This window comes from Lissotriton vulgaris, chromosome 1_1 (genome assembly GCF_964263255.1).
Source record: "Lissotriton vulgaris chromosome 1_1, aLisVul1.2, whole genome shotgun sequence".
In the NCBI taxonomy this organism is placed as follows: Eukaryota; Metazoa; Chordata; class Amphibia; order Caudata; family Salamandridae; genus Lissotriton; species Lissotriton vulgaris.
Window position 1 is genome coordinate 1399848380 of NC_141685.1, and position 27418 is coordinate 1399875797.

The following is a 27418-nucleotide window of genomic DNA, read 5'->3' on the forward strand; positions in this document are numbered from 1 at the left end:
CCAGACCAAATACTGGCTCCTTCATGAGGCCTTCTGGACTCCGGCGCGATTATTTGCACACAACATCAGCCCAGACGCCTTTTGCTGGAATTACAAACGTGCGGAAGGTGATTTATCACACATTATCCTAGAATGCGACTGTGTAGCACCTTTTTGAGAGAAGATATTTGAGTTTCTCTCAAAACTATTCCACATTACACCAGTTAAAGAGCTCCCTTACTTAGTTTTCGGATTCACCCAGGAACCTTCCCTTGACGCAGACGATAAGGCATTACTTGATCTCCTACTCACAGCGGCGGTTAAGACAGTCCTTAGTAACTGGAAAGATACCTGCAAAGCCAACTTCGCAGGGTGGCTGAATTGGATAATCAGCTTACGTGGTGCCGATAATGTAGCACTCCAACAGACACCGTGGCGCCCTCCCACGAGAAAACTGTGGTCAACTCGTGTCAGAATTTTTTTAATGAAATAAAAGAGGATTTGAGAAGTCACTCAAAATGTGCCCTAATTTTTCTTTCTGAAGCACTAATCATACTTTCTATGGCAAAATGAACCCCCTCATTTTGTTCCTTTTTAAATTAAATGTTTTCAGACTTACCACTTCATTCCAATCAAGATGGCTTCTGGTGTGCCATACTTTTGTCATAGGTAAGACTGTTAGCGCTCTAGTTGTTCTTTAGAACACTCTGGGACATTCTGTCATTGGGCTATACTTGGGCTACATCTGGGTGATATTTGGGCTACATTTAGGCTCTTTTGTCTCTGGTGGCCATCTTGGGAGACTGCATGTCAGAATTTTTTTATGAAATTGAAGAGGATTTGAGAAGTCACTCAAAATGTGCCCTAATTTTTCTTTCTGCACCACTAATCATACTTTCTATGGCAAAATATACCCCCTCATTTTGTTCCTTTTTAAAATAAATGTTTTAAGAGTTACCACTTTATTCCAATCAAGATGGCTTCAGGTGTGCCATACCTTTGTAATAAGTAGGACTGTTAGCACTCTAGTTGTTCTTTAGAACACTCTGGGACATTCTGTCATTGTGCTATACTTGGGCTACATCTGGGTGATATTTGGGCTACATTTGGGCTCTTTTGTCTCTGGTGGCCATCTTGGGAGACTGCATGTCAGAATTTTTAATGAAATAGAAGAGGATTTGAGAAGTCACTCAAAATGTGCCCTAATTTTTCTTTCTGCAGCACTAATAATACTTTCTATGGCAAAATATACCCCCTCATTTTGTTCCTTTTTAAATTAAATGTTTTAAGAGTTACCACTTTATTCCAATCAAGATGGCTTCAGGTGTGCTATACCTTTGTAATAAGTAGGACTGTTAGCGCTCTAGTTGTTCTTTAGAACACTCTAGGAGGCTGCAGTAGATCACAAAGGAATCAACTGACAGTCTCTGTCCTTGTTGGATGTACATCTTTGAAACGCGTCAGGCAATTATGGACAGACAAGCTGCTTAAGGGATCGGCTTGACTGTTTCTGCTTGTACCCGAATAAAAGGTTGCTGTAACCCGTTGCTGCTCGAGTGCCTCTCGTTCCTTGGGGCGACTTTGGAGCTTGTACATTTTGGCGGCTGCCCGGCCGCCGAGGAGCACCATCCCGATAATGTGGGAACCACGGGGGTCAACTATCCAAGATACCCCTTTATGTGGAGCAGCAACGGGGGATTTAGAGTGGACCAGCAGGCTGAGGCTCATACAGGGCTTCATTCACCGGCAGTAAGATTAGCGCATCCATCGAGGGAATTCATTGTGGACACTACAAGACCCAGAATTCCATGCACAGACTCATCCTGAGCAGTTTTATTCACACGTGCAAAGTGTTATTCAAATGCGTGGTTGGTGTCGACAGAGCGCATACTTGACTGTCGCAGCCTCAGAGGAAGGAGTAAATCTTTGAAACGCGTCAGGCAATTATGAACAGACAAACTGCTTAAGGGATCGGCTTGACGGTTTCTGCTTGTACCTGAATAAAAGGTTGCTGTAACCCGTTGCTGCTTGAGTCCCTCAGTTGCTTGGGGCGACTTTGGAGCGTGTACATTTTGGCGGCTGCCCGGCCGCAGAGGAGCACCAACACGATAATGTGGGAACCACGGGGGTCAACTATCCAAGATACCCCTTTATGTGGAGCAGCAACGAGGGATTTAGAGTGGACCCGCAGGCTGAGGCTCATACAGGGCTTCATTCACCGGCAGGAAGATTAGCGCACCCATCGAGGGAATTCATTGTGGACACTACAAGGCCCAGAATTCCATGCACAGACTCATCCTGAGCAGTTGTATTCACATGTGCAAGGTGTTATTCAAATGCGTGGTTGGTGTCGACAGAGCGCATACTTGAGGAAGGAGTAAATCTTTGAAACGCGTCAGGCAATTATGGACAGACAAGCTGCTTAAGGGATCGGCTTGACGGTTTCTGCTTGTACCCGAATAAAAGGTTGCTGTAACCCGTTGCTGCTAGAGTGCATCTCGTTGCTTGGGGCAACTTTGGAGCGTATATATATATATATATATATATATATATATATATATATATATATATATATATATATATATATTACGTATCCCGCTTTACAATTTGCGCTGCAATGATTTCGCCAGCCAGCAAAAGGAAACTCGGACGCGGACCAGGTAGGCTTCTGTTTCCTTTTATTTACAGAGGTGCAGTCAAAGACGTTTCGGCTCAACGGAGCCTTGTTCACATGACAACGTTTTGATCATTGGACAGCCCTTTTAAAGTGCTAGTGATGATAAATAATATGTTTCACCTGTGAATTACCTTAGTATGGACATGGAAGAAATACTTTCCGCTATTGAGTGATAGCTTTAGTTCTCATACAGAACGCATTCAATATTGGTATAATACCAAAACCTGAACCCACATCATGAATATGTACAACTGGATACTGATAAAAATAAATTGGTCATGGCAACAACAAATAACTGTAAAATACATGTATATATATATATATATATATATATATATATATATATATATATATATATAATATATATATTATATATATATATATTTTGTCGCTCCGCTTGCACCTCCTCACGGCGCACTTAAAGATCGGGTGCCTCAAACGCGGCGGTGCAGCCGCGAACATATCACACTAGTTTTTCCACCGTTTAGTAACAGGAAAAGGCGCTCACAGGGCTTACTGCAAAAACTGGGTTTATTTTCAAAAGTCCGTGGACGCAAACATGAAAAAGACGCGTTTCGCCTATGGCTTAGTCTCGTATTTCATAAAAGCCGCCATTGAAACATTCTCTTTTAAACTATTGGTTGTTACACAAGTCACATGATGTTAATGTGTCAACAAAGTCAAGGAGGGACTTCGGCGTATCTTATTTGGCCGCCATCTTATCACTGTAAAAAACCAGCCTTAACATAGCTTAACAGTTCAACAGATCTACATTAATGATATTATTTCTAGTGATTGTTAATTACTAGATAACATTAACAAGTGACAGTTATCATGCCGTGTATCGGCAAAGTTTATGCTGTAAAACTATAATTCAGCAGTGTATCGGCTTATCCCTCTTATTTGAGACAACAGTAATTCTACAATTCATATGACATTAATAGTTTAAAAACAGTTTAAAAACATGCAGCGCAGAGATTCTGTTTCTTAATCTCCTAAATGGACCAATATCTCCTCACACATGTTGAGTCCATTCAGAGTTTTTGTTCCCAAATCAATTATATACCTAGATTCCAGTCTTCAGAGCTTCCTGACTCTGTCTCCGCCTCTGACTGGTGCTGGTACATGATCAAGACCAAAATAACGCAACAGATCCCTGTTGCGGTTATGCTTCTCAACAAAATGTCTCGCTACCGGGTAATTCACATCACCTTTAGCAATTGCCCTCATGTGCTCTAATATTCTCAGTTTCACAGAGTTGATTGTACTGCCTATGTAGCAGAGGCCACACGGGCACTGTAGACAATACACCACATAATTGGTCTGACATGTGAGCTATTTAGAAATAGGTCTCAGTCTCGGTCTAGATAGTCCAGCTACTTGATAAGTCAATGTTCTTTTGCTGTTTATACAAGCCTTACATTTGCTGCAGGGATAGAAGCCCCTAAGCTCCCTTAGGGTCCCAGAGTTCTTACTCTCTGCATGCAAATGGCTCTGCACCAATTTATCTTTTATTGGTCGTGCCCTCCTGAAAGTGATGAGAGGAGCAGACGGAATATCACCTCCAATCACACTGTCAGTCTTTAGGATATGCCAATTGCGCTTCAGTATAGTTAAATCATTGGCATTATCAGAAAAGGTAGTAATCATTCTGAAACTGTTGTTACTCTCCTTAGCCTTTTCACGGCTGAATTATAGTTAGTTTTACAGCATAAACGTTGCCGATACACGGCATGATAACTGTCACTTGTTAATGTTATCTAGTAATTAACAATCACTAGAAATAATATCATTAATGTAGATCTGTTGAACTGTTAAGCTATGTTAAGGCTGGTTTTTTACAGTGATAAGATGGCGGCCAAATAAGATACGCAAAAGTCCCTCCTTGACTTTGTTGACACATTAACATCATGTGACTTGTGTAACAACCAATAGTTTAAAAGAGAATGTTTCAATGGCAGCTTTTATGAAATACGAGACTAAGCCATGGGCAAAACGCGTCTTTTTCATGTTTGCGTCCACGGACTTTTGAAAATAAACCCAATTTTTTGCAGCAAGCCCTGTGAGTGCCTTTTCCTGTTTCTAAACGGTGAAAAAACGAGCGTGATAGATATATATATATATATATATACACACTCAGATATACATTATATATAGTTTAGGTCGAGCCAGCTATTCCTGTGGAACATTAGCACTTTATGTAATGATTTGACATTTGTGTAGCGCTTTTAACTATCAGAATTACACCTCAGCACTTAATGAGGTGTTTTTGTCATCTTGCACACATCTCCAATTACCAACACATTGTTTTTGTTTTTCGGAAGCATCACTGTGTTTGCGTGTTAAGTTGTCTGTCTTAATTTATGTCAAGTGTGCCTTTGTGTGCATGGGAAGCAGCCGGATGGACTGAATCAGATGCTCAACTCGGAGACCAGCCCCACACACGTTCAGCTGTCAACCCCATCTTAAGGAACAGCTAATGCAATTACTGCCTAGGTCACTCTAAAATCTATATACTTTATTACCCTTAGGCAGCAAACAGAATAGCCCCTTACTAGATCTCCTGGAAGCCTTTGGCACCTCGTCAAGAAGTGCTATAAAATGTACGTAATGGAGCCCATTAAAAATGCAACCTTTCAGTAGCATTGTTATGTTCGGAATAGGTCTCCTTTTCAGTGTCCATTTGCAGCACACTGTTTAACCTATGAATGAATGAATATTAGTCTTATAAAGCGCAAGCTTTGCCCAAAGGCGTCAAGGCGCTGCAGATAGAGCCAAAGGTCGCAGGGGCTCCTACCAATTAGGTGGTGAAGACCAGGTCTTCAGGGCCTGGCGGAAAAGAAAGTGAGATGCTTGTCCCGAGATTGATAGCGGAAGAGTGTTCCAGAGCTTAGAGGCAGCAACAGAAAAAGATCTTCTTCCCCCAACTGGCTCTCCTGAACCTGGGAACAACCAGACAGTTTTTACTGGTAGATCGTAAATGTTTGGCAGAAACATACTGTCGAGAAAGCCTTTCGATACCTTCGGAGCCTAAAATTATAAAAAGCTTTGTGAACAAAGTAAAGGGCCTTGAATATTATTCTTCGGCCTAGAGGAAGCCATGCAACTTGCGAATAGACGCCGAAGCAGGGTGGAATTTAGGAAGATCCATCACTAGCCTGGCTGCTGCATTCTGTACAAGCTGCAGTTTGTGAATGGATCCCTTATTAATGTCCAACTAGAAGACGTTACAATAATCCAATCTGGAAAGGACCAGGGCGACAACTGCCTGCTTTCAAGGGGAAAGGGAAAGACATGGAAAGATTTTCCTCAAGACCCACACATTGTTGTGTGCTATCCGCATATGAGAGAGCCTCCAGTCCAAAAGAACTAATAACGATGGCCAGAGGGACAACATAGATGTTAAACAGGGTTGAGCTCAATGAGGAGCCCTGAAGGACTCCTCAAAACTTATGAGTGGCATTAGATTAGAAATTATCCAATTTTACTTTTTGTGCCCGGTCAGTGAGAAAAGAGGAAAGAAGCTTCAGAACGGAGCATGTGACCCCAATTTATTTAAGACGGCCAACTAATCTCAGGGGTGAGATGGTATCAAAGGCCATAGTTAGGTCTAAGACAATTAGTAAAGAGGTGTACCCAGCATCGACTTGAGTGCGGTTGTTGTTAATTGCATAAGTTAACGCGGTCTCAGTACTGTGGCCACTCCTAAAGCCATGATGCGAGCTATCAAGCAAATGGTGTTGATCCAGGTAGGAGCTAAGATGGAGATTAAAATGTTTCTGTAAGATTTTTGCAGGGACTGGCAACAGAGAAGATCGGCCAATAATGATTTATTTCAGAGAGCTCTAAAGTGGCCTTTTTTAATAATGATTTGACCACTGCAGTAATATTTAACCTATCCTTTCATAAATCTGGATTAGGACTTTCTATATGCTTATGTGTGAAAACCCCTCCTATAATAGTTGGCTGATGGCTTATTTCTTATGTATTGATTGGCTGTAAATGTGGCAATATTTACTTTCATTGTAATTACAACCAATGTGCTACCTACGATGTAATGAATAGTAGTACACCATAGAAACGTCTCCATTATATGGGTTGGGTCTTGGGATGAGAGAAAACATGCAGTGTTTGATATGCAGTAAAACTGAAATGGCACTCTCGTTTACACTTAAAATGATAAAGTCATCTCATGGAAAGAAGCTAAAGGTGGTGACGTTTTTTCCAGGAGGATCTGGTGTGCCTTTGGGCTTCAGAATAAGTGCTTTGGAGTTTTCTCACACATATCTGCTATAGGTGTGCCTTTGACTGATCTAGCCTATGGATGTATTCACTAGGCTTCATTTATTACAGGGATAATTTTCGTTCTGATCAGGGCCTTTTCTGCAATCAAGCACTCTTGTGCATATTCATAAATGCATGGAAAACTCGAGGGTTCGATAGATTGACAGATCGCTGAGCTGCCAAATCACCTGAAAAATTAGATGATTTAGGGTTTAGATGAGTAACATCACCTGGGCCTACTAGAAAAAAGAAATGGAAGAGAAGTCAAAAAGCAATATGCTCTATACTAGATTTTTACAACAAAGTTACATATTCACTAACAGAGGTGAATCAAAGGCTGCCATAAATGTCTTAATCTCTACCAATTTCTAAATGAGAGGATTGGATCATCTGCTCAGCAGTTGAACTGTAGAATAGGGTCTCCTCTTGCCTCCCCAACTGAGAAAAACATTTCCACTCACTTGCTGAGCAAGTGATTGATTTAGCTCTAGATGATGTCTCTATAGTCTGAGGGCCCAATTAACAATGATAGGTTTTACCTGTAAACAGACATTTGTGTCTGAATATACAACCATTTAAGCCTGACAGTAATTCAGAAAAGCATTTGTAGATGGATTTACTAATCCAAGATGCAGAGGAATCCACAGTGGTAAATCTTATGCAAGGGGTGGAAATTGGGCTGTGCACGGCGTGGTAAACCTTGCATGTTTGCAAACATGCACAAATATGTACATTTGTGGGCATTCCTAACTTCAATACAACCCCTTTCCACCCAGTAAATGTACTCCACTTGAGGATGGGCAGCAAAGTGGATCATCGTCCGATTTGGTAGGGTGGTGGTGAAGGGTTTTCTTCACAGGGAATCTTTTTCTCTGCTGAGATTATTTTTTTTCACCTGTTGCGTGCTTCTGTCGGCCATCGGCCGTCACGCGCACTACCTCCGTAGTGCTGCGCACATCCGTTGGCCGACGCGGCCCTGCCCACTTGATTATACCGCCGCGGAATTGCCACTGTGGTTAAAAAGAGCATTTGCACAGCAGGGTCCATTCTCCTGTGTAAATATACGCTTTACAGATTTCCACACCATGACAATAGGAGAATAGGATCCCGTGGAAGATTTCACATGATTTCCCCATGTCTGCTAATTGCAAAGAGAAAGTATGTTAGGCAGCAATGCAGATCTCTGAACATATGCTTAGGAGCTTTTTTTTCCATTTGATCTGAATCTGGCTACCAATCTTTTATTTTGTGTAACAATGTTATCAATAGATTTTAGACAGAAGGTGGCCACAAACAGAGATTTGTTTCTCTAGTTAAGTCAATATGTAGAGACTACCTTGCCTTAGGATTTTGGATACAGAAATGCGCCACCCTACAGTCTGAATAAAATAACATTTGATCAAATAGCTCTTTTGTACTTTGAGATAATGCTATGAAAAATACACTGAGGGGGGAGGAGCCAAGATGGCGGACGGGACAGACGCTTGAGCTCCCGGCTCCGTGAGCCGTCTGGCTTCTTTTAACAATCCTGATCACTTCTCCTGACCTGCGCCGCTCTACCACCGTGGAATACCGGCACTGAAGCGACTGGCGTTCTCCTGATACCTTTACCGGCGGGTTTGGCAACAGACTCGGTGTTTTCTCCGACCTCCGGCGCTTCCCCTGGTCCCTGCGTTGATGGCCGCCGCTGGACGCCGAGGGACGTGGACGGGAAGACGAGCTGGGGTACCGCTGATGACCTCGGGGGTGTAAAGCGCGGGCCGTGCGACCGGAGTCGGACCCTTCCAACCGGGTCGGACTCCCTCTCGCGCTGACGGTGGCATGAACGACGTTGGAGGCCCCTGAGATCAGCTCTCCTCTGCCCCTCTGAAGAGAAACGGGCGGACTCCATTTTGGTGCGTCTTCCAGCAGTGGACGGCCGGTTCTCACAGTAAACGTGGAGCGCTCTCACCCTGTGCTGTCTCCGAGTTGTGCACGGAGCTCCCCCGGTGGCTACACCCTTGCTTCTTCGGTTTCTGTGGACACCCCCGTCTCGCCACTAATTGCCTGCAGTGGAAATGAATATGGCGCTTGTTCTTCCTGCCGAGACGCGGGCTGACCCTGGGTATATAGTGCCTGCGCGCCCATGTGCCCCTGTGCCGAAGACCGTGCCGAGGGAGCAACGGGATGGTGCGGACCGGCGTTTGACTCGGGGTGACCCGACCCGTGGTGATGTCCTGGCCGCCCTCGTGGCATTGAAGGTGGCAATGCGGAGCACTGCCCGGGCGCTGGCCCGGAGACTCGATGAGGCAATGTCTGACACGGGACGATCCCGGCTGGAGGACCCCCCGCCGCCCCTGTTTTCTCCTGGAGGGGAAACAATGTTGCCGAGCAAAGGGACGGTGGTGAGGTGTTCTCCTGGTTACAATGTAACGTGTCTACCCATCGACGAGGATACAGTTGCGGAGATACCCCTCCCTTTGGAGGCTAGGACTTTGCCTACGTACTATCTATAGAGACTTAGCTCTTCACTTTCCTTGCCTAATGTTACCCTCGCTGCACCTATCACTGGAGCTTCTGTGGCACGTTACTACTGTGTTTGGGACCCTGCGGCACGATGCGTCTTCATTGTTCCCTTCCCTCGTAAGCGGCCATCTTGCTTCTTTGTCCTGGTTGGAGGTGGCTCGCAGCAATGGACAGGCCTGGAACACTTCTGCCGGTCCGGACAGGGGTGATGGCTTGCCCGTTGACGCTCTGGTTGGATCGGCTGGTGGAGACCTGGACTGACACACATTTTGCAATATTGGCTGAGTAGTCTTTAATGTCCTGTTTTTTCTTTTGCAACACGTCGCTGTCGATTTCTCCTGATGTCTACTTCATTTGCTGGGGGGAGGACTTGTGCTGTGCTGAGGTACTGGGTGTTATCGATTCGGATCCACCGGGTTTACAGTTTTTTGACATTGTGTTGTACATGGCGCAGGATATATTGGCGGCGAGGGAGACCGGGAGTTCGGTTGTTGGGTGGGCTCCTCCCCGCTTTTCCTCTTCCCTTTCCTGGGAGTAGTTGAGTAGTATACTCTCCTTTCTCTCCCTGGTCTTATGTGAATTGAGCTTCTTTTTCTCTTCCCTTTCCCTTTTCTTTCTTCTTCTCAATTTCTCTCTCTTACTACATTTCGGGTTTTTTGGGGAGATGAAACACTCTGCTAGGGGGGGGGGTAGGCCGTAGCCTCTGCATGTGTGTAGGGTGGGGGGGTACATTTTAGTTGGTGTTTATTTCTATGGTGCCTTTTGTTATTATATAATTTTTTCTTCCCTAGGCCCATGTTAGGCAGACTGGGGGATGGGTGGTGGCGCGGTGTTGGTTGGGATGTTGCGTTCTCTCTTGGGGTATGCATACTGTGTGACCGTCCTCTGGCTGGAACTTGCATGTTGCGAGCCGCACTGATTGATACGTGTGTTTGTTGTCGAGTCCCACCTACATGGACCTAGTTTTCTTTTTCTTGCTTGTATTAGTGCGGAGTAGTACGACCTGATCTTAATTGTCGCGATGAAAACCTTAAAATTAACCTTCACCAATCCTGAGACATGGTAATATGGTAATTACAGTGTAACCCATTTAATGCTTGCCTATAACGAAGATATTACTGTGTCGCCGTAAAGTTGCATTGATGCTCAACTGTTATCGTGGCCGGCCGGAAGGTTGTAGGCCCGTATTTGTTCTGATTTGACGCACAATAAAGGTTTTCAAAAAAAATAAATAAATACACTAAGGATTAAAACGTTTCACGGTGATTAAAAAGAAGCTCGGGCACTTATGCTCCGTGCCACTACGTTATCTCAATACATGGTGCAAAAAAGACATATCCCCAATAGCCCAAAAATTGAAAAAATACTATCTGAGCATGCCTTTTCACAGAATACAGCTTATGTGGTTGCACAGACATGTGCCGCAGAGAGCACATCGTTGGCCTGAAGAAATATGCCTACATCACCCCACCCTAGCAGAACACCTCTGGCTCCCTTTGCTGACCCATATCATCTTTAAAACCAGCTTTAACCTCTGCAAAGCCATCACAACCAGCACCCATGAGTAGCTGGCTTACAAGCTCACCACCTCTGTCTGGTCGCTCTTGCCTGGACACCACACAGAAGACTAAGAAGTGCAAAAAAAATAATAATAATGATAACACAAGGCAAAAGGCTTTCTCAATCTAAGCACCCAGGATCTGCATCCCCATCAAGTCATCCTTCAGAACCACCATCAGCCCACTCCAATTTAAAGAATAAATTATTAAGCAGCAGCAGTCTACTCCCGCTCTGAGAACCCAGCTCCCCTTCATTTCACTAGTTGAATGTATATTGGCCTGTGCCCGCGTACAGTCCTCCTCTGCCTTTAAGCTAGGTTCACAATATACAAATATCTTATTAATTAATATTAATTACAAACAAAAAAGCCTTCAGAAGCAAAGCAGAATACATAGCGGGAGCCTCTTTCAAAGTTTCCCCTGGAGCATTTTTTTGCATTGGACCGAATATCACTGGCGTTTCACAACAGCTGGGTCTTTTGAGTGACTGCTCCTTGATGCTCACTGGGGGTGAGGTCTCAGTGGACTAAAGAATCAACTGCAGAAATCGGAGTTTGATCCCATGGCCACAGGTTTGAATGCCAAATGATAGACTTCGCCTCCATTCCTCTTGTACTCTATAAAAGGAGTACCACTGAGCTAGGTAACAATAAAAAACAGTTTTTTAAATGTTTTTTAACCAATTTTATTTTCTTTAACAGCAATACAGGCTGTTACATCACATACTTTCAGAACTCATGTAGACTTGCAGTGTCTCCATTATGTTACAAGAGACAACCATGACATTACGACAATATCAGTAGGAGTTTCTGGTTCAGCCTGTTTATCTGCATTAATGAAAATAAGCTATTCAAACAAATGAAACCATGCGCTGACTACTCCTCAGTTGGTAAGAGCCAAATGTAGCAATAACATAGTACTACCTTTCCACTGCCTTTCAAGGGGCCCCCAAGGAGTGTGGTAAGACATTCTAACCAATTAAGCATGACTTGATAAGACTACATAGCCCCTGCAGATTAATTACTGGGGATTCGTAGCATAGCACAATAATATACGCAGCAGCGACAATACCACAGAGCAGTCAGTATATAGGTGCAGGTGCCTGCAGCAGGTGTAAGAGCTATAAGGAAATCCCAAATGTTTCAAGTGTGCTAGGAGCCCTCAACAGTGAGCGAAACAGTGACACTAGTCAGCCAGAACTTCCCTATACATTGTAAATCAGCCAGAAGTGTTACCCAGTCCGCTGCAATAGGATATTTGTGCAACCCAAGAGCCTCCGCTCGCCTGAGTGCCACCACCTCAGCAAGCCCCCATTTAAGCATCGCCCTACACCAGTGCAGTAGTCCTGGAAGTGTCTGTGCTTTCCAGTGCATGGTAATAAACCTACGATTGATCATTAGTGCTAAATCCATAAATCTAGCAGTTGCTTTTGCACCCTTAGGGCATTTAAACAGACACAGCAGAGCACCCTCCAGCGAGCATACATCCGAGCGACCAGTCACCTTTTCTCTTGCTCAAGACACCCCTCCACACAGCACCACTGCCTCATGGCAGTTCCAGAACATGTGCAGCATATTGGCACCCAGCTGTGGACATCTGTGGAACTTTGAGGAGGATCCAAACGTGAAGTGTAAGCCAGCCTGAGTAAGACAGGCCTTAAGGAGGACATTATGCTGACTATATTGGCACTTTGCGTTCCTCGATACTCCTGCTGTGTTAACTCTCTGCCCACATCCACCTTCCAACAACTTCGAGTGACTGCTAGTGGATCCTGTATGGTGAATAAGAGTGCTCGGTGCAGCCATGTAATACGTTTTCGGAGGCTACCCATTACCTATAGAGTATGAATCAAAGGGTGTTGAGCAGGTTTAACGTCTATGATGCCCCAGTGTTTCTCCAGTAATGCCAGCAATCTACCATAAGCTAGGAAGTGCCCAGTCTATGAGCAGTTGTGATAAGAAGTGTCCCACCGGCAGGTCATACTCCATTCGCAACGTCTCATCCTGGAATCTGCTGCCTCCCAAACCCCCATCCCTGCCCTACTCAGTGTGCTCCCAAATGGCTCAAGTGAACTCAATGGAATCTCAGGGGAGTAAGGATTAGTTACTTGACTGGAATCCTAGTTCTCTTCCAGAGGTTTCCTCATCAAAGTCATAAGAACATGAATATTCCCGCCCATACACGGGACCCCGGAAACACATATCATATATGTGAAAACCATATATATATCTATATATACATATATAAAACATACATTGCAGCCTTCCCTAGACATGCTGAACAATGCTGCAAGAGAAGTCTTTGCACATAAATACATTCCAATAAAGCGCAGAGAAAGAAAGCCTTTGAAAACCGCTTTATTATACAGCAGAAAATGTAATCCTGCAAGGAAAGTGAAAACATTGTCAGCACAGGCTGCATTGTAGAGAAAACATCAGTGTAGAAAGCTGAAAAGCTAACCCACATAAACAGTAACAATAAATGGCACCGTGCCTTTCAGGCAGCCATGACCCCTAGCTCCCATCACGCCTCAGGGGTGACAGTTAGGTCAGTTGTTCTTTGCGGATAACCGCAGACCATTTTAGAAACAGATTTATGTATCATGTTCACTTGCCCGGGGAGGCGGGTGGGTTGCTTATGACTTTGATGAGGATACCCCTGGAAGAGAACTAGGATTACAGGTAAGTAACTAATCCTTCTCTTCCAGGGGATCCTCAACCATAGTCATAAGCACATGAATAGAATAGCAACCCCATCCCCCCATCCTGCGGGCAAGTAAACAAAGAACTATTCAGACATAGGAAACCGCCATTAGGTGAACACAGACTCCGAAAAAATCAACACTGGAACAGATTCCTCAAGGAAGCCTGGCCCACTTGGGTATCTGCTCTGGAGACAGAATCTAGGCAGTAATGCCTGGTAAATGTGTGGACCGATTTCCAAGTTGCCGCTTTGCAAATCTCGGCCACTGGTACATTGTTTAGGAAAGCTACTGTTGCTGCTTTGCACCTAGTTAAGTGAGCCTTAGGGGAAGCGAACAATGGCTTATTTGCCAACTGGTAAGATAACTTTATACAAGAAACTATCCATCTTGAGATGGTTTGTTTAGAAGCTGGAAAACCTGTTCTATCAGAACCATTGTTTACAAACAATTGGTCAGACTTTCTCATATATTTCGTGGCTTCCAAGTAAAACTTGAGAACCCTCTTGAGGTCCAGCGAATGCAGAGACCTTTCCGCTGGTGTCGTAGGATTTGGAAAGAAGGAGGGCAAATAAATAGTCTGATTTACATGGAACTCCGACACAACCTTTGGTAGAAAGGAAGGGTGGGTTCGCATAACCTCCCTATTATGGTGGAAGACTGTATAGGCTCTTTGGAAGATAGCGCTTGAATTTCACTTACTCTGCGCGCAGAAGTGATTGCTACCAGAAAAACCACCTTCCACGAAAGGTGTTGCAATGTTGCTTTAGGAATGGTCTCGAAAGAAGAGCCCATCAACTTGGACAATACCAGGTTCAACTCCCAAGAAGAAGAAGGAGGTCCAACAGGAGGGTAAACTTTCTTGAGCCCCTGTAGAAAGTCCTTAACCACCTGCAGTTGAAAAAAGGAAGGTTGGTTAGGAGATTAACAATACGCCGTAATGGCTGACAATTGTACCTTTATGGAGGAGTATTTCAACCCAGACTTGGCCAAATAGAGCAAGTATGGTAAGATGACCTCCTCCTGCCCGTTAACTGGACTCCAACCATTCTGTACACACCACAAGTAAAACCTCTTCCATTTCATAGAGTACGAGGTTCTTGTGGAAGGCCTCTTTGACTCCAGTGGAATGTCCATGCAGTCCGAGGGAAGGTTTGGATGTCCGTACTGCAGGACTTCATGAGCCATGCTGTCAAGCTGAGCGAGGGAAGGCTGGGATGAAAGATCTCCCCCCCCCCCCATCTTGGTAAGAAGGTCCGGCCTGCATGGAAGCCTCAGATGCGGGCGAATTCACAGCTGCAACAGATCCAGATACCAACATTGGTGAGGCCAGTCCGGTGCTATTAGGATCATCTTCATCCTGGATCTCAGGCGTTTTGCCACTACCTTCGGAATGAGAGGGAGGGGTGGAAAGGCGTATGCAAACGTCCCTGACCAGTTTATCAAAAGTGCATTCCCCCTCGTTCCTGGTCGGCAAAACCTGTATGCGAAGGCGTGGCATTTTTTGTTTTCTTCATCTGCGAAGAGGTCTATGCAGGGATGACCCCACTGCTGAAAAATGTCTGCCACCACGTAGTCGTTGAGCACCCAGTATTCTTGCTCTTGGAAGTGACGACTGAGAGAGTCTGCTTGAACATTCTGCTCCTCTGGCAGATGGACTGCCGTGATCGATAGGTTCCTGGCTAGCAGCCAGTGCCAAATCGTTTGGGCTTTCGAGAGACAGAGGACGAGAACGTGTTCCACCTTGTTTGTGTAAATAGTACATGGTGGTTGTGTTGTCCGTTTGAACCAATATTGAATCTGACTGAATGGAAGGTTGAAAAGCCTTGAGAGCTAAGTGAACTGCTCGCAGTTCCAGCATGTTGATATGATAAGTTTGCTCTTTGGGGTCCATCGGTCCTGTGTCTGAAGTGAACCCAGATGTGCACCCCAGCCCTGACGGTAAGCGTCTGTAATCAGGGATTGCACTGGCAGAGGTCAGTGAAAATGAACTCCCACCATGAGATTCTGTGGATGCATCCACCAGAGGAAGGACTTCTTCGCAATGGGGGATAGTAGAATCCGGTCGTTCCATTGACCCGAGGACTGATTCCATATGTCTTCTAGGTCTTGCTGAAGTGGCCTCATTCTCAACCTGGCGTTGGGTATGAGGAAAATGCAGGAGGCCATTGAGCCCAGCAGAGAAGCCACTTGTCTTACTGATGGCTGAGGGGCCTGGAGGATGATGTTGCTTTTGACCCTCATTGAAGACAGTCTTTCCGTCGAAGGAAACACTTTTCCTAGGGCGGAGTTGATATTTGCCCCCGGATAGTGGAGCGACTGGGTCGGATGTAGGACTGATTTGTCCAGATTAACACGCAGTCCCAAACGTTGAAGTAGGTTCAGACGTATGAGAAGGTGTTCCTGCACCATGAGAGGAGATGATTCCTTTAGCAGCCAATCGTATAGGTATGGATAGACGTGTAGGCTTTGGCGATGTAAAGCGGCCGATACTACTGCCATGCATTTCGTGAATACCCTTGGAGCTGACTTTAGACCGAAGGGTAAGACTTTGAATTGGTAATGATCCTTCCCTACTGTGAAACGTAGGAATTTGCGGTGCCGTGCTGTGATCGGGATCTGGATGTGGAAGAATGCATCCTGAAGGTCCACTGAGCACATCCAATCGCCTTTCTTTAAGTGTGGAAATATTTGATGAAGAGACATCATCTGAAATTTTTCTTTTTTGATGTATTTGTTCAGAATCCGCAGATCTAAGATGAGTCTGAACTTGTTCGGCTGGTCTTTTTTCTGGACAAGGAAGTATCTTGAATAGATTAATTTCCCTCTCTGCTTTGGGGTGACCTCTTCTATAGCTTATTTTTCAAGAAGGGTTGACACTTCCTGACGCAGGAGGTCCAGATGATGCTTTCTGGATTTTACCAGAGGAGAGTCTTTTTGAGCCGTGCAAAAACGTAGCACGTATCCATTGTCTAGTATATTTAGCACCCATTGATCTTTTGTTATTCTGTGCCACTCTTGAGTGTAGTGTGTTATACTTCCTCCCACTGGAGTGCGCAACTGTGCTGGAGGAAGCATTGACTCATTGCTTCCCCGTGGTCTTTGCTGTGGAGGAAGATTGTTGCTGGTGTCCTCCTCTTCCCCTTGAGGAGCGTTGGTCCTGATATTGGGATTTCCCCTGCTTGCTTTGTGACCATTGAGGGGTTTGAACCCTCTGCTAGTTACCTTTGCGATTATAGGGCCTGTAACACTTCTGAACTCTTTCTTTTTCTCAAGGCCCACCGCCTTCAAAGTGTCCAATTCAGCCTTCATCCTTCCCATCTCCTCATCTGTATGGGTCGCAAACAGAGAGGTACCCGAAAACGGAAGATTCATTATGCGCTGCTGTGCATCAGGCTTTAATGCAGTGAGGCGTAACCAAGAGGAACGATATGCACATACACCATGCTCATACAAATGAGCCGCCAGAGATACGCCATCAGCTGCCGTGCTTATTACTTGGATGAACACCAGAGCACCTTCTTAGAATAATTTCTGAGTAGTCCGGCTGATCTTCCTTCGGAAGCTTCTCTTTAAAACGATCCAAAGAATCCCACAGGGATCCGTCGTATCGCTCCAACAGGACTGCAGCGTTGGAAACCTGTAATGTGGAAGCCGCCGAGCCACAGGCTTTCCTCCCCCATGAGTCTTGAGCTTTACTCTCCTTATCAGGAGGAACAGAGGAAGAAGATGCCACTGAGTGCGTTTTCTTAGCTGCTGCAATTATAACCGAATCAGGGGAGGATCCGATCTCAGGATTAGAGGATCCAATGCAGCCGGCTTGTATTTCTTTAAGATACGTGCAGAAGCTGCTTTTGCTGAAGCTGGAGCTAGAAAAACATCCATTACAGGTTCGATGACCCCCGGGTCATCGAACCGGAGCAGTGAATGCACACAGCACAATGAACATAGCGAACTGAGCACCGAATGTATACAAAGCCAGCGCTATTCTTCACCAACTTTCTTTGTGAGTATTGCTTTTTAAGCCTCGTTTACTCATGATCGCTCTAGACTTTGTCAGCCTCATTATCCAGTGGCTGTTCACCACGCTCACCACCTCCATTTTTTTCCTTCTAGATCGGGTGCTTTTCAGCCTCAGAACCGTCCATACCAGTAAGTTCCGTTCTCGTCAGTGAGAGTGACACACCCCGCCGCTTTGCATGTTTTTTTAGCACTGTTCACGGTTTTTCACATTACACACTTCCACTTTTGGGGAACATGGTCGATATATTATAGTATTGTATTGTATAAGTTCACACATGACAACAGGCATTTGAACAGTATACCCAATTTATGTTGTTCCTTGTAGATATGCTCCCGGATGAAGGGCAGTGGCCCGAAATGCATTGGAGCTAAAAACACCCATGTATGGATAACAAATGAATTATTGTATGAAAATGAATACAATTAAGAAAACAAAAATGTAAAATATGAAGAAATAAAATTGGAGTTCAAAAACTTCAACTCAGTGTGACGAACATTTTTTAAGAAGCTTAAGTATTCATTCCCTTACAACTGTGCCCCCAAGGATGCTAACAATTTTCAATTGAACGCACTCCAGACATTTCAGTTTTATTTGTCTGTTGGCAGGGAGACGATACCTAGGGAGCACCTACTGAACTCAACACTTTCAAACAACCTCTTACGAAACTGCTGTGCACTGGTCAATTCAATATAGATTAAGATCAGGAAGGCCCAGTTCCTATGTAAGGCAACTGCAACTGTGCTGCCAGATATTAATGTTCAAAGTTAGGGGCACCTCCCACCCCACCCTTTGTTCCAGATAAAGCTGCCCAACGTTGAGTGTAGTGTGCGAACGGCGGATTTAGCTATGTGAAGGGGAGGTTATGTCAAAAAGTCAAGCAGCCTCGGCAGCATCACCATCTTTGTCAAAGAGACTCGGCCCTGCACTGCGAGTGGTAGTTTACCCCAGAACGCCATCTGAGGCCGCAGCAAGGCTATAACTCTAGTGAGATTGCCATTGATTATATCTTGGGTCTCATGATATATGTTAATTCTGAGGTAGCGGAATGTGTGGGGTTCCCAACAGCGAATATGAGTCAACCACATACTGTCAAGGGCAATCCGGATGTAAGCAGCCCAATTCACAGCTAGTCCTGAAACAGCTTGAAATTCCTGCAGCACAGACATTCCATCTATGCTTTCTCAAATATCCTGCATGTAGATCAACACATCATCTGTATTGTGTGGGACCCCATGCAGCGGAATGCCCCAGGTTTGTCCCTGCTAAATAGATGGGCAAGAGGTTCCATTGCCAGGGCGAAGAGCAGGGGGGACAATGGACAACCCCGTCTCTACCTCCTGCTTACTGAAAAGGGAGACGAAATAACTTATCGAGCATCTGGATACCCACAGATGAAGGTGTGCTTTACAAATACATGTCCTGCTATGCTGGCTCAATGCAGGCCCATTGACGTGCTGGCTTTTAAGAGGCTGGGTGTGGCAACAACAAAAAGTTGAAGGAAATATGAACAGTAACATGCACTGTGCCATACTCTGGAAATCTAGTTACCACTAATGTTACACTTAAACAATGTAGACAGTCGCCACAGGCAGCCAGTGTACTGCAGTTATGGTATAAAAACAGTCCCATGAAAATACTTTAGGCAATGTCGTTGTTCAAGTCAACAACCACAGCGGTCAAAATACAAAAGAAACAGTACAACTGTTCATCTATATCTGGGCGTGGCATCAGTCAAGGCAGGAGTGCAAAACCTCCACCACACCTTACGCCTTGATTTTGATAATCACACAACAGACACAAAACTAGTTTACATAAAATAGCATTAAAGAACATTAGTTTATACTCCCAATATTTCGGGCAAAGACAGCTGGTACCTGATCCCCTCACTAGCCATGTTTGGTGCATATAGCTGGCGCAGCCATGACCACCACATAGCGGATTGTTTGCACTCCCGGTACCATGCAAATGCCCCTCAGCCCACCGTTCTGGGCCCAACCACGCCCATCATAGGACGATAGCCGCTTATCCAATGGATCCCAGGCCTATAGCTTTACTAGCCTGCTTCCTTATTCCGCCTATTTTTCTCCCTCTACACCCTTGTTACTTTGCCCAACTTTCTACAAGCGGAAAGCTTCACCTTTTCCGTTGCTCCAATAGTAGTATTGTAACACCGTGTCGTATGGTGCCTGCAACTATCTTCCTATGTTGTACGAGAAAAATCAAGAAAAAACATTGACAAAAAAAATAAGAGCATTCTTTTATACATAAACTCCACCTTATGGCCTTTATGCACTTTACACAGCAAGGATAGGACATATGGCACTATTTGGCAGTTGCATATAGCTGTCAAACTCTAAATAACGCAATAGACAGGGGGCCAGATGTAAGACCATTCGAAATAGTGACTCGCAATTTGCGCTCAATTGCGAGGCACAATTTGGAATGTACAACAGTGTGTTTAACACGGTTTGCGATTCCAAATGGGATCGCAAATTGAGAGGCTCATGAATATTAATGAGCCTCTTCCAATTTGCGAGCCATTGGGAATGACAGACCCTCCCAGGGATGGTGGCCTGCTGGGCTCAGCAGACCACCATGCCTGGGACTGCTTTTAAATAAAGCAGCTTTTTTTTTTAAATGCATCCCGTTTTCCTTGAAATGCAAAAAAAAATTTGAAAAGTTTTTGTTTAATTTGTTAAGGGCAGGCAGTGGTCCCTGGGATCACTGCCTGCCCTTAAAAAATAATATTGCATGCATTTGCACAGGGGAAGGGGTCCCCTGGGGACCCCTTCCCATCTGTGAATGCATTACCACCTACTTGAAGTAGGTGGTAATTTGCAAGTGTTTTGTGGCCGCAATTGCAGTTGCAAAACACTTGTACATACCTGTGCAGTTGCTATTAGGGAGGGAATGCACCTTCCTAATAGCGAGTCACAAAACAGTATTTTACGAGCCGCAAAATACTGTTTGTACATGGGCCCATGCATTTTAGCGTGCGCAAACGGGTCTAAGACCCGTTTGCACTTGCTAAAATGCGTCGTACATCTAGCCCAGAATGCTTAAATAATCAGTTGGAAAATTCAATTTCGATAATGTAATGTAGTGATAAAAATAACTTTTTTTTTAGTTCACAGTGGAGCTACAAAACATAACATGAATAAAGCAAATTGCTCACAAGATCTCCACTGACACCAAGATATAACTGACCAGACTCATTTTCGGGCTCGTCGTCCGCATCTTCGAGTAAACCTGCTGTTTTAAGTTTGACCTCCGAATGGAATTCATCTTCTTGCTCATTTGATGGTATAGAAGAAGTTATATTTTGTTCAATCTTTTTCTTCTCAGCTTCACGCTCTAATTCTTCGATCTCTTGCAGGCGCTTCTCAAGTAGTTCAGCTTGCCTCTTCTGCTTTTTTTTCAGTTTTTTTTTTTTATTTTTGGAAATTTTACCAACCTATTAAAACAAAAAAATGAGCATCAACTCACGTGAAGCAATTCATAAGATTAAAGTGCATTACTGATTAGTAAGTACAACTATAAAAGATAGTATCTATTAAATTCTTTAAGGGTACAGATTTACTGTAATTCAGAAGAGCACAGTATTTTATACTACTTCCAGATCATCATAATACAGTGGAGCGATTAAACCAGCAATAAAGTACTGTGCCAATATAGTTTCAAACAATCAACAGAAACTGAGTCCCAACACGGACTGGACTGTGAAACCCTCACATTTTATTCAATAACGTCATCGATGGCTTACTGGTGATGGCCACAAGGGGAAGCTCCTAAGCTTCTAAACCCTATGTAAGAGCTGTTCTTCCTTATACGTGCTCATGGCTGCCCTTAAAGCAGCATGTTAAGGAAATGTTTAGCCTTTGATGGAGAGGCTAACCAGAAGGATGTCTAAAGGGGGTAATATCCAGTCATCTGTTCTGATTCCAGGGAATACGAAGACCGCTTGGTAGGACGCACTGCCTTCTATGCTATTTCAGCAGAGGCTCTAATCACAATAAGAAACTCTTTGCTGCATCCACCAAAATGTTATAGTGCGCTACAGGACAACAACACAGCTGGTGATAGCAAGAAAACTACAAATGGCTTTCTTGGTGGTGGAATGAAAAAGACCTAGGTGAAGGGTGGTGACCGTCTCTGTTCTCCGCCATTTGTAATCAAGCTACAATGTCTACATGGGCAGTTCTTATGCTTCCTGTTGAATTCACCAATGAGAGCAATTACAAATTGAGAACGGAGGTAGAGATAAGAAGGGCAATGGCAGTTTTTCATTAACTGACCTCAATTTCCTTTCGCTAAGGGTGGGATTGGTTGAAACTCCACCACTGCTCCCCTCTCTGGAGCAGTCCAGTTGAAGACTTACGGCCAAGACTAGATTCTGAAGGCTGGCAACACCAGTGTATACTGGCAAAGACTTGGGAAGTACCCCTGGGAAGAAGACCAAAGACCAACGATGCAGGAGACCAATGTCTTCCTGTTGGTAGGTGAGACCATGACGCCACTATAGTTTTTTCTATCAATATTACTGTGCCAGCTCGATTGCCCATCAGCGGTGACCATGACTATTCACTGACATCATCTGCTACTTCACTAACACAATGGAGGTAAAATGATTTGCAATGGAGGCATAAACAGTGCTGCAAACTGCCTCATGTTTTTGCAATTTTACCTATGGTGTAGAAAGAGAACGATTCCTTGCACATGTAGAGAGAGCTGCCTACGAGCGGTGTGCCGGTACCCAGATATGCAGTCTGGTCTGTAAAATGGCTACAATTGTAATGATCACTGTGGAGGTGCATTAGGTACTGGTGACAATGTTATGTTGTGTACCACAACAGCCTAGTTATCCCAGTGATCTTACACAGCTTAGTGTGCTACTCTACCCTAACATCTCTCCCATCTGTCCTTACATTTATGCAATCTTTTTTATCGTGTGTTTGTGTTGACAAGACAGTAGTATGACTGGTAATTGGATATGAGTGATTGTTTAGATGGTTAGGATGCAATTGGTTTGATTTCTTGTTATTGCCGTGACCTATTATGTTGGAGGAATTTTATCTTCTTGTGTTTCTATTGGGACTCTAAGAATACTAAAGATTATTCCTTTGATATCATTTGTATTGCTTGACAATTTATGTATACATATGTAAAACTTATATACAAAAAATAATTTGTTTGTCGTAATTGTGTATACACTTAATAAATTGAATATATATTTTTCCTTATTATTTTCTTTAGTTTACTGTTTGAGACGCCTTTGACTCTGCTCTCCGGGCCCAGCATTTTCAACTTACTAGAGACGCTAAGCGTTCAGAATTATTCCTAGGCTGGTGTTTTTCTTCCCCTATGGGGAATTTTCCTTTTTTCAGTGTATATCTCGCTCGTATGTCTTATGCGTTGGTTATTGGCTATGGCTCCAGCCTACTAAGTTGCCTAATGCTATCCAAGCCTTGTTCCTCTTTACGGAAGATGATGATTGGGTAGGCCTTTAGCCAAAGCAGCATTGACTATTACTAACTGCATTCATGGGTTACCTGTTTATAGGCATTTTGGAGGAATCATGTTTGACGGTACGTGATTTGGACATAACAGGCTCATAATGCAACATTGGTGAACTGTGGAATCGTGTTATTAAGTTGTGATTGGGGATAGCAGCTCCGTTATAGACCAAAAACATATGCCCTTTGGCTATTCTCTCGCAGGATCCTGGGAAGCATTGGCATGGACTGAAACAGCAACACCAGGAGAAGCCATTAGAAGGACCAGTATTAGAAGCCTTTATTTCAGTTAATTACAACAATAAAAAAAATCAATTCAATACTACAATGGGTAAAAGAAAAAAACTGAATAAAGTGCAAATGTTCCAACAGTACCTAAAATAAACGAAGCATTCACATAGCTGATAGGCCTCTGATAATGTATATCAGAACAGTAAGGCATCTTTAAAACACCAATACGGAAATTAAAACAAAGTGTCTATTGAATTCACATGTATAACATTTCATTTCAGAGAATGTATTATTTCTAATTTGAATTAAGTTCGATTTAAAAATGTTCTCTAAGGTAAACAAACATTGGCATAGCCAATAGGTCTCGCCTTTGGGACCATATAAGTAGCCAAGCAGCACATTATCCCCCACTCGCATGCCCACACACTCCAACAAGCATTGGAAATGCAATAGGGCTCGCATTAGGAAAGTTTGAGCTATTGGTCTTATAAATGATTTTTTTTTTATTTATGTGTTATTTTTTAAAATAGCTAAATTAATAGCTTTGTCATTTACAATCCCAATAGTTATAACTTTCGCAAATGTGACACCTATAGCATTTGTAATGCAACATGTTTTGTATTTACGTGACTTAGATGTATTGATATTACAAATAACAATGGCTTTTCATTTTTTTAAATGATTAATACTTAAATAATGTATTTAATTTGTAATGGCAATAGCTTAAACTTGTGTAAATAACTTTTGTGAAGATTATGTTCAGTGTTTTTTATTGTGACGAACATCCAAGAACAGAAGTGAAATATTAACATCTTTTTGTGATTTGTAATAAAGCGTGAATGCTAGAAAACAGCTTGAAACATTGAAAGAACATATTTGAACCAGTGATGCTGTGGTTGCGCTGAGTGATGCTGAGGTTGCGCTGAGTGATGCTGTGGTTGCGCTGAGTGATGCTGTGGTTGCGCTGAGTGATGCTGTGGTTGCGCTGAGTGATGCTGAGGTTGCGCTGTGTGATGCTGTGGTTGTGCTGAGTGGTGCAGTAGTGGTGCTGAGTGGTGCTGGGGTGGTGCTTAGTGATGCTGGGGTGGTGCTTAGTGATGCAGGGGTGGTGCTTGGTGATGCTGGGGTAGTGCTGGGTGATGCTGGGGCGGTGCTGAGTGGTTTTGGGGTGGTGCTGAGTGGTTTTGGAGTGGTGCTGAGTGATGCTGTGGTGGTGCTGAGTGATGCCGTGGTGGTGCTGAGTGATGCTGGGGTGGCGCTGAGTGATGCTGGGGTGGCGCTGAGTGATGCTGGGGTGGCGCTGAGTGATGCTGGGGTGGCGCTGAGTGATGCTGGGGTGGCGCTGAGTGATGTTGGGGTGGCGCTGAGTGATGTTGGGGTGGCGCTGAGTGATGCTGGGGTGGCGCTGAGTGATGCTGGGGTGGCGCTGAGTGATAATGTGGTGTTGCTGAGTGATAATGTGGTGTTGCTGAGTGATCCTGGGGTAGCGCTGAGTGATGATGTGGTGATGATGAGTGGTGCTGTGGTGGTGCTGAGTGATGCTGGGGTGATGCTGAGTGATGCTGTGGTGGCAATGAGTAATGCTGCGGCGTTCAGTGATGTTGTGGTGCCCCTGAGTGATGCTGTGGTGGTGCTGAGGGGAGCGAGAGGAGAGAGGTAAGAGGGTAGAGAGTAGATAGGAGAAGAGAGGTGAGACAGAATAAGAGAGGGGAGAGAGGAGAGTAAGGAGAGGGGAGAGTGAGGAGAGGGTTGAGTGAGGAGAGGGGAGAATGAGGAGAGGGGAGAATGAGGAGAGGGGAGAATGAGGAGAGGGGGGAGTGAGGAGAGAGGGGAGTGAAGAGAGAGGGTAGTGAAGAGAGAGGGAAGTGGGGAGAGAGGGGAAAGAGAGGGAGGGGAGAGAGGGATTGGAGAGTGAGGAGAGGGGAGGGGGAGGGAGAGGGAGGGGAGAGGGGAGTGAGGGAATAGTGGTGAGAGGAGAGTGGTGAGAGGGGAGAGTGGGGATAGTGAGGAGAGGGGAGATTGAGGTGAGAGGGAGGAGAAAGTGGTGAGAGTAAGGAGAGCGGAGAGATAAGAGGGGCCGCGCATCCCTCATTTCAGTTCTTCTGTTCTGGGCAGTGGAGTATCTTTACTCACTATTGTTTGGTGAGAATATTAGAAGCGTTTCTGCGCAGAAGGTTTTACGCCTCAGGAAGTAAAATATCGGATAAACACGTCCTGTTTGTTTGCAGCGTTTCTAAAAAGTGAAAACAAGCGGCAGCTACAGTAAACAGTGCAGTCTGGCGAGGAGGCGGCATGCTGGGGACAGGGTGTCCGCCTCCTCCCCTCGAATTAGAGGCACAGCGTGCTCATGAGTCAAGGCGAGTGTAAAGAGCAGGCGATGGCGGAGGGTTGTCAGAGCCTCTGGGCAATGGAGAATTCAGCAAATGGAGCCTGATTTAACTGGTGCTCATCTAAATCACTCCAAGTCCAGCGGCGGCTGGTGGCATTTGAACCTGGTAGGCCGGAAAATGATTTCCGCACTGTAGCTCGCGAGCACGGCGCGCGTGTCTGAGCGGGAGTTTAAAATACAATACAATTACAAAAGAGCGGTAATCACCAGCAGGAGCAGTATATTATGGCTCACCTCAGTAGTACTAGTTCTCGTTAGTAGTCCAGCTCCACGACGACGAGGCAGGAAGAGTTACCATCAGGACAGGAGCTGAGGAGCACGAACACCAGGTGTGATTGTGAAGCAGGCAGCACTGTGTGTGGCAATGGTTGCGGGTGCGGGGTCACGGTGAGACTAAGGATTAGCTGACGTCACGTCAGGCGTCATCAGGCAGGTCGGACTGACTCTACAGGATAGGCTGGAGCAGCCAAACTCCCCGCCCCATTAGGAGACTGGGGGCTACGGCATGAGGCAACCCCTGGTTTCCCAAGGGAGGGGGGGGGCTAGTGCGCATGTCCGCGCTGGGCAGGAAAATGACCTGTCCGAAACAGGACACGCGCACTAGCCCGTCTGCACAGCCCCCCCTCCCCCCCTTTCCCGATGGTTTCTGGTCCGGCCCGGTGACCGGCCAGCCAGAAACTCGTTGTTGAATGCTGTGTGATTTAACACAGTGTCGGTCCCGGATGGCGGCAGTGCGCATTGGGAGGGCAACGTCCAAACGCCCCAATGGACGCACTGCCGCTGTCCAAGTCCTTCCAGTGGACTCTGCGCTATATAAAACAAGCTATGATTGAGGGAGGCAATTAGCAATGGGGTGGGGAAGGGGCATGCAGTGACAGGATCTAGGTAGTGAGAGACAGGCCAGCAACGAAGGGGAAGAAGCATGCAGCGACAGACGTGAGGTCGTGGTAGGGACAGGCAAGCAACAAAATAGAATGCGGACGCTGGACAGTAAAAAAAAAAAAACATGGATATTACAAGTACAAGTCCAGTGGAAGGACACTGGATGCCGAAAACATTACTTGAGCCAGGCGCAACAGCAAGAACAAAGACATGAAGCCAAGCAGGAAGCTGGAGGGAGGAGGCACTGACCAACAGGAAGAAAGGAAACACGAGTAATGTGGGAAACAACTAGTAGTAAGTAAAGGTAAGTAATGCCAGGGCTCTAACCCCTTTAAGATTTTTTTTCTCCTAACAAGAGATTTTGCAATCGCCGTATAGGCTTAACTCACACTTCTAACGCACAAAGTCGAATCACACATTAAAGCCATACTATTTGTGCAGGCATTGGGAAAAGGTAAAAATCCACCTAGGACAAGGAGAAATACGTAAAACTCGTCAGAAGGAACTACACATGCATATTAAGCCAAACAAAATCTATAAACACAGCCCGATAACAAGACTGAGCTATACAAGAGTTATGTAAGCACATCCGTAGGCCAAGCAAAATCCACGACAACGGAGAATCTCCATGTGTATGGAGCCAAACAACTACACAAAGCAATGCTAAATCTATA

The 27418-nt window shown here is 44.9% G+C and overlaps 1 protein-coding gene across 2 annotated transcripts in view; it reads right to left on the reverse strand.

Annotated features, from left to right (window-relative positions):
• Window positions 1-27418, reverse strand: part of SRPK2 (SRSF protein kinase 2) — a 760208-nt gene that overhangs the window by 108485 nt on the left and 624305 nt on the right. For both annotated transcript variants that reach the window (XM_086967039.1, XM_086967042.1), the window contains one exon: window positions 20937-21183. In XM_086967039.1, coding sequence (XP_086823165.1) covers window positions 20937-21183 — 247 coding nt within the window. The remainder of the gene's footprint in view (window positions 1-20936; window positions 21184-27418) is intronic.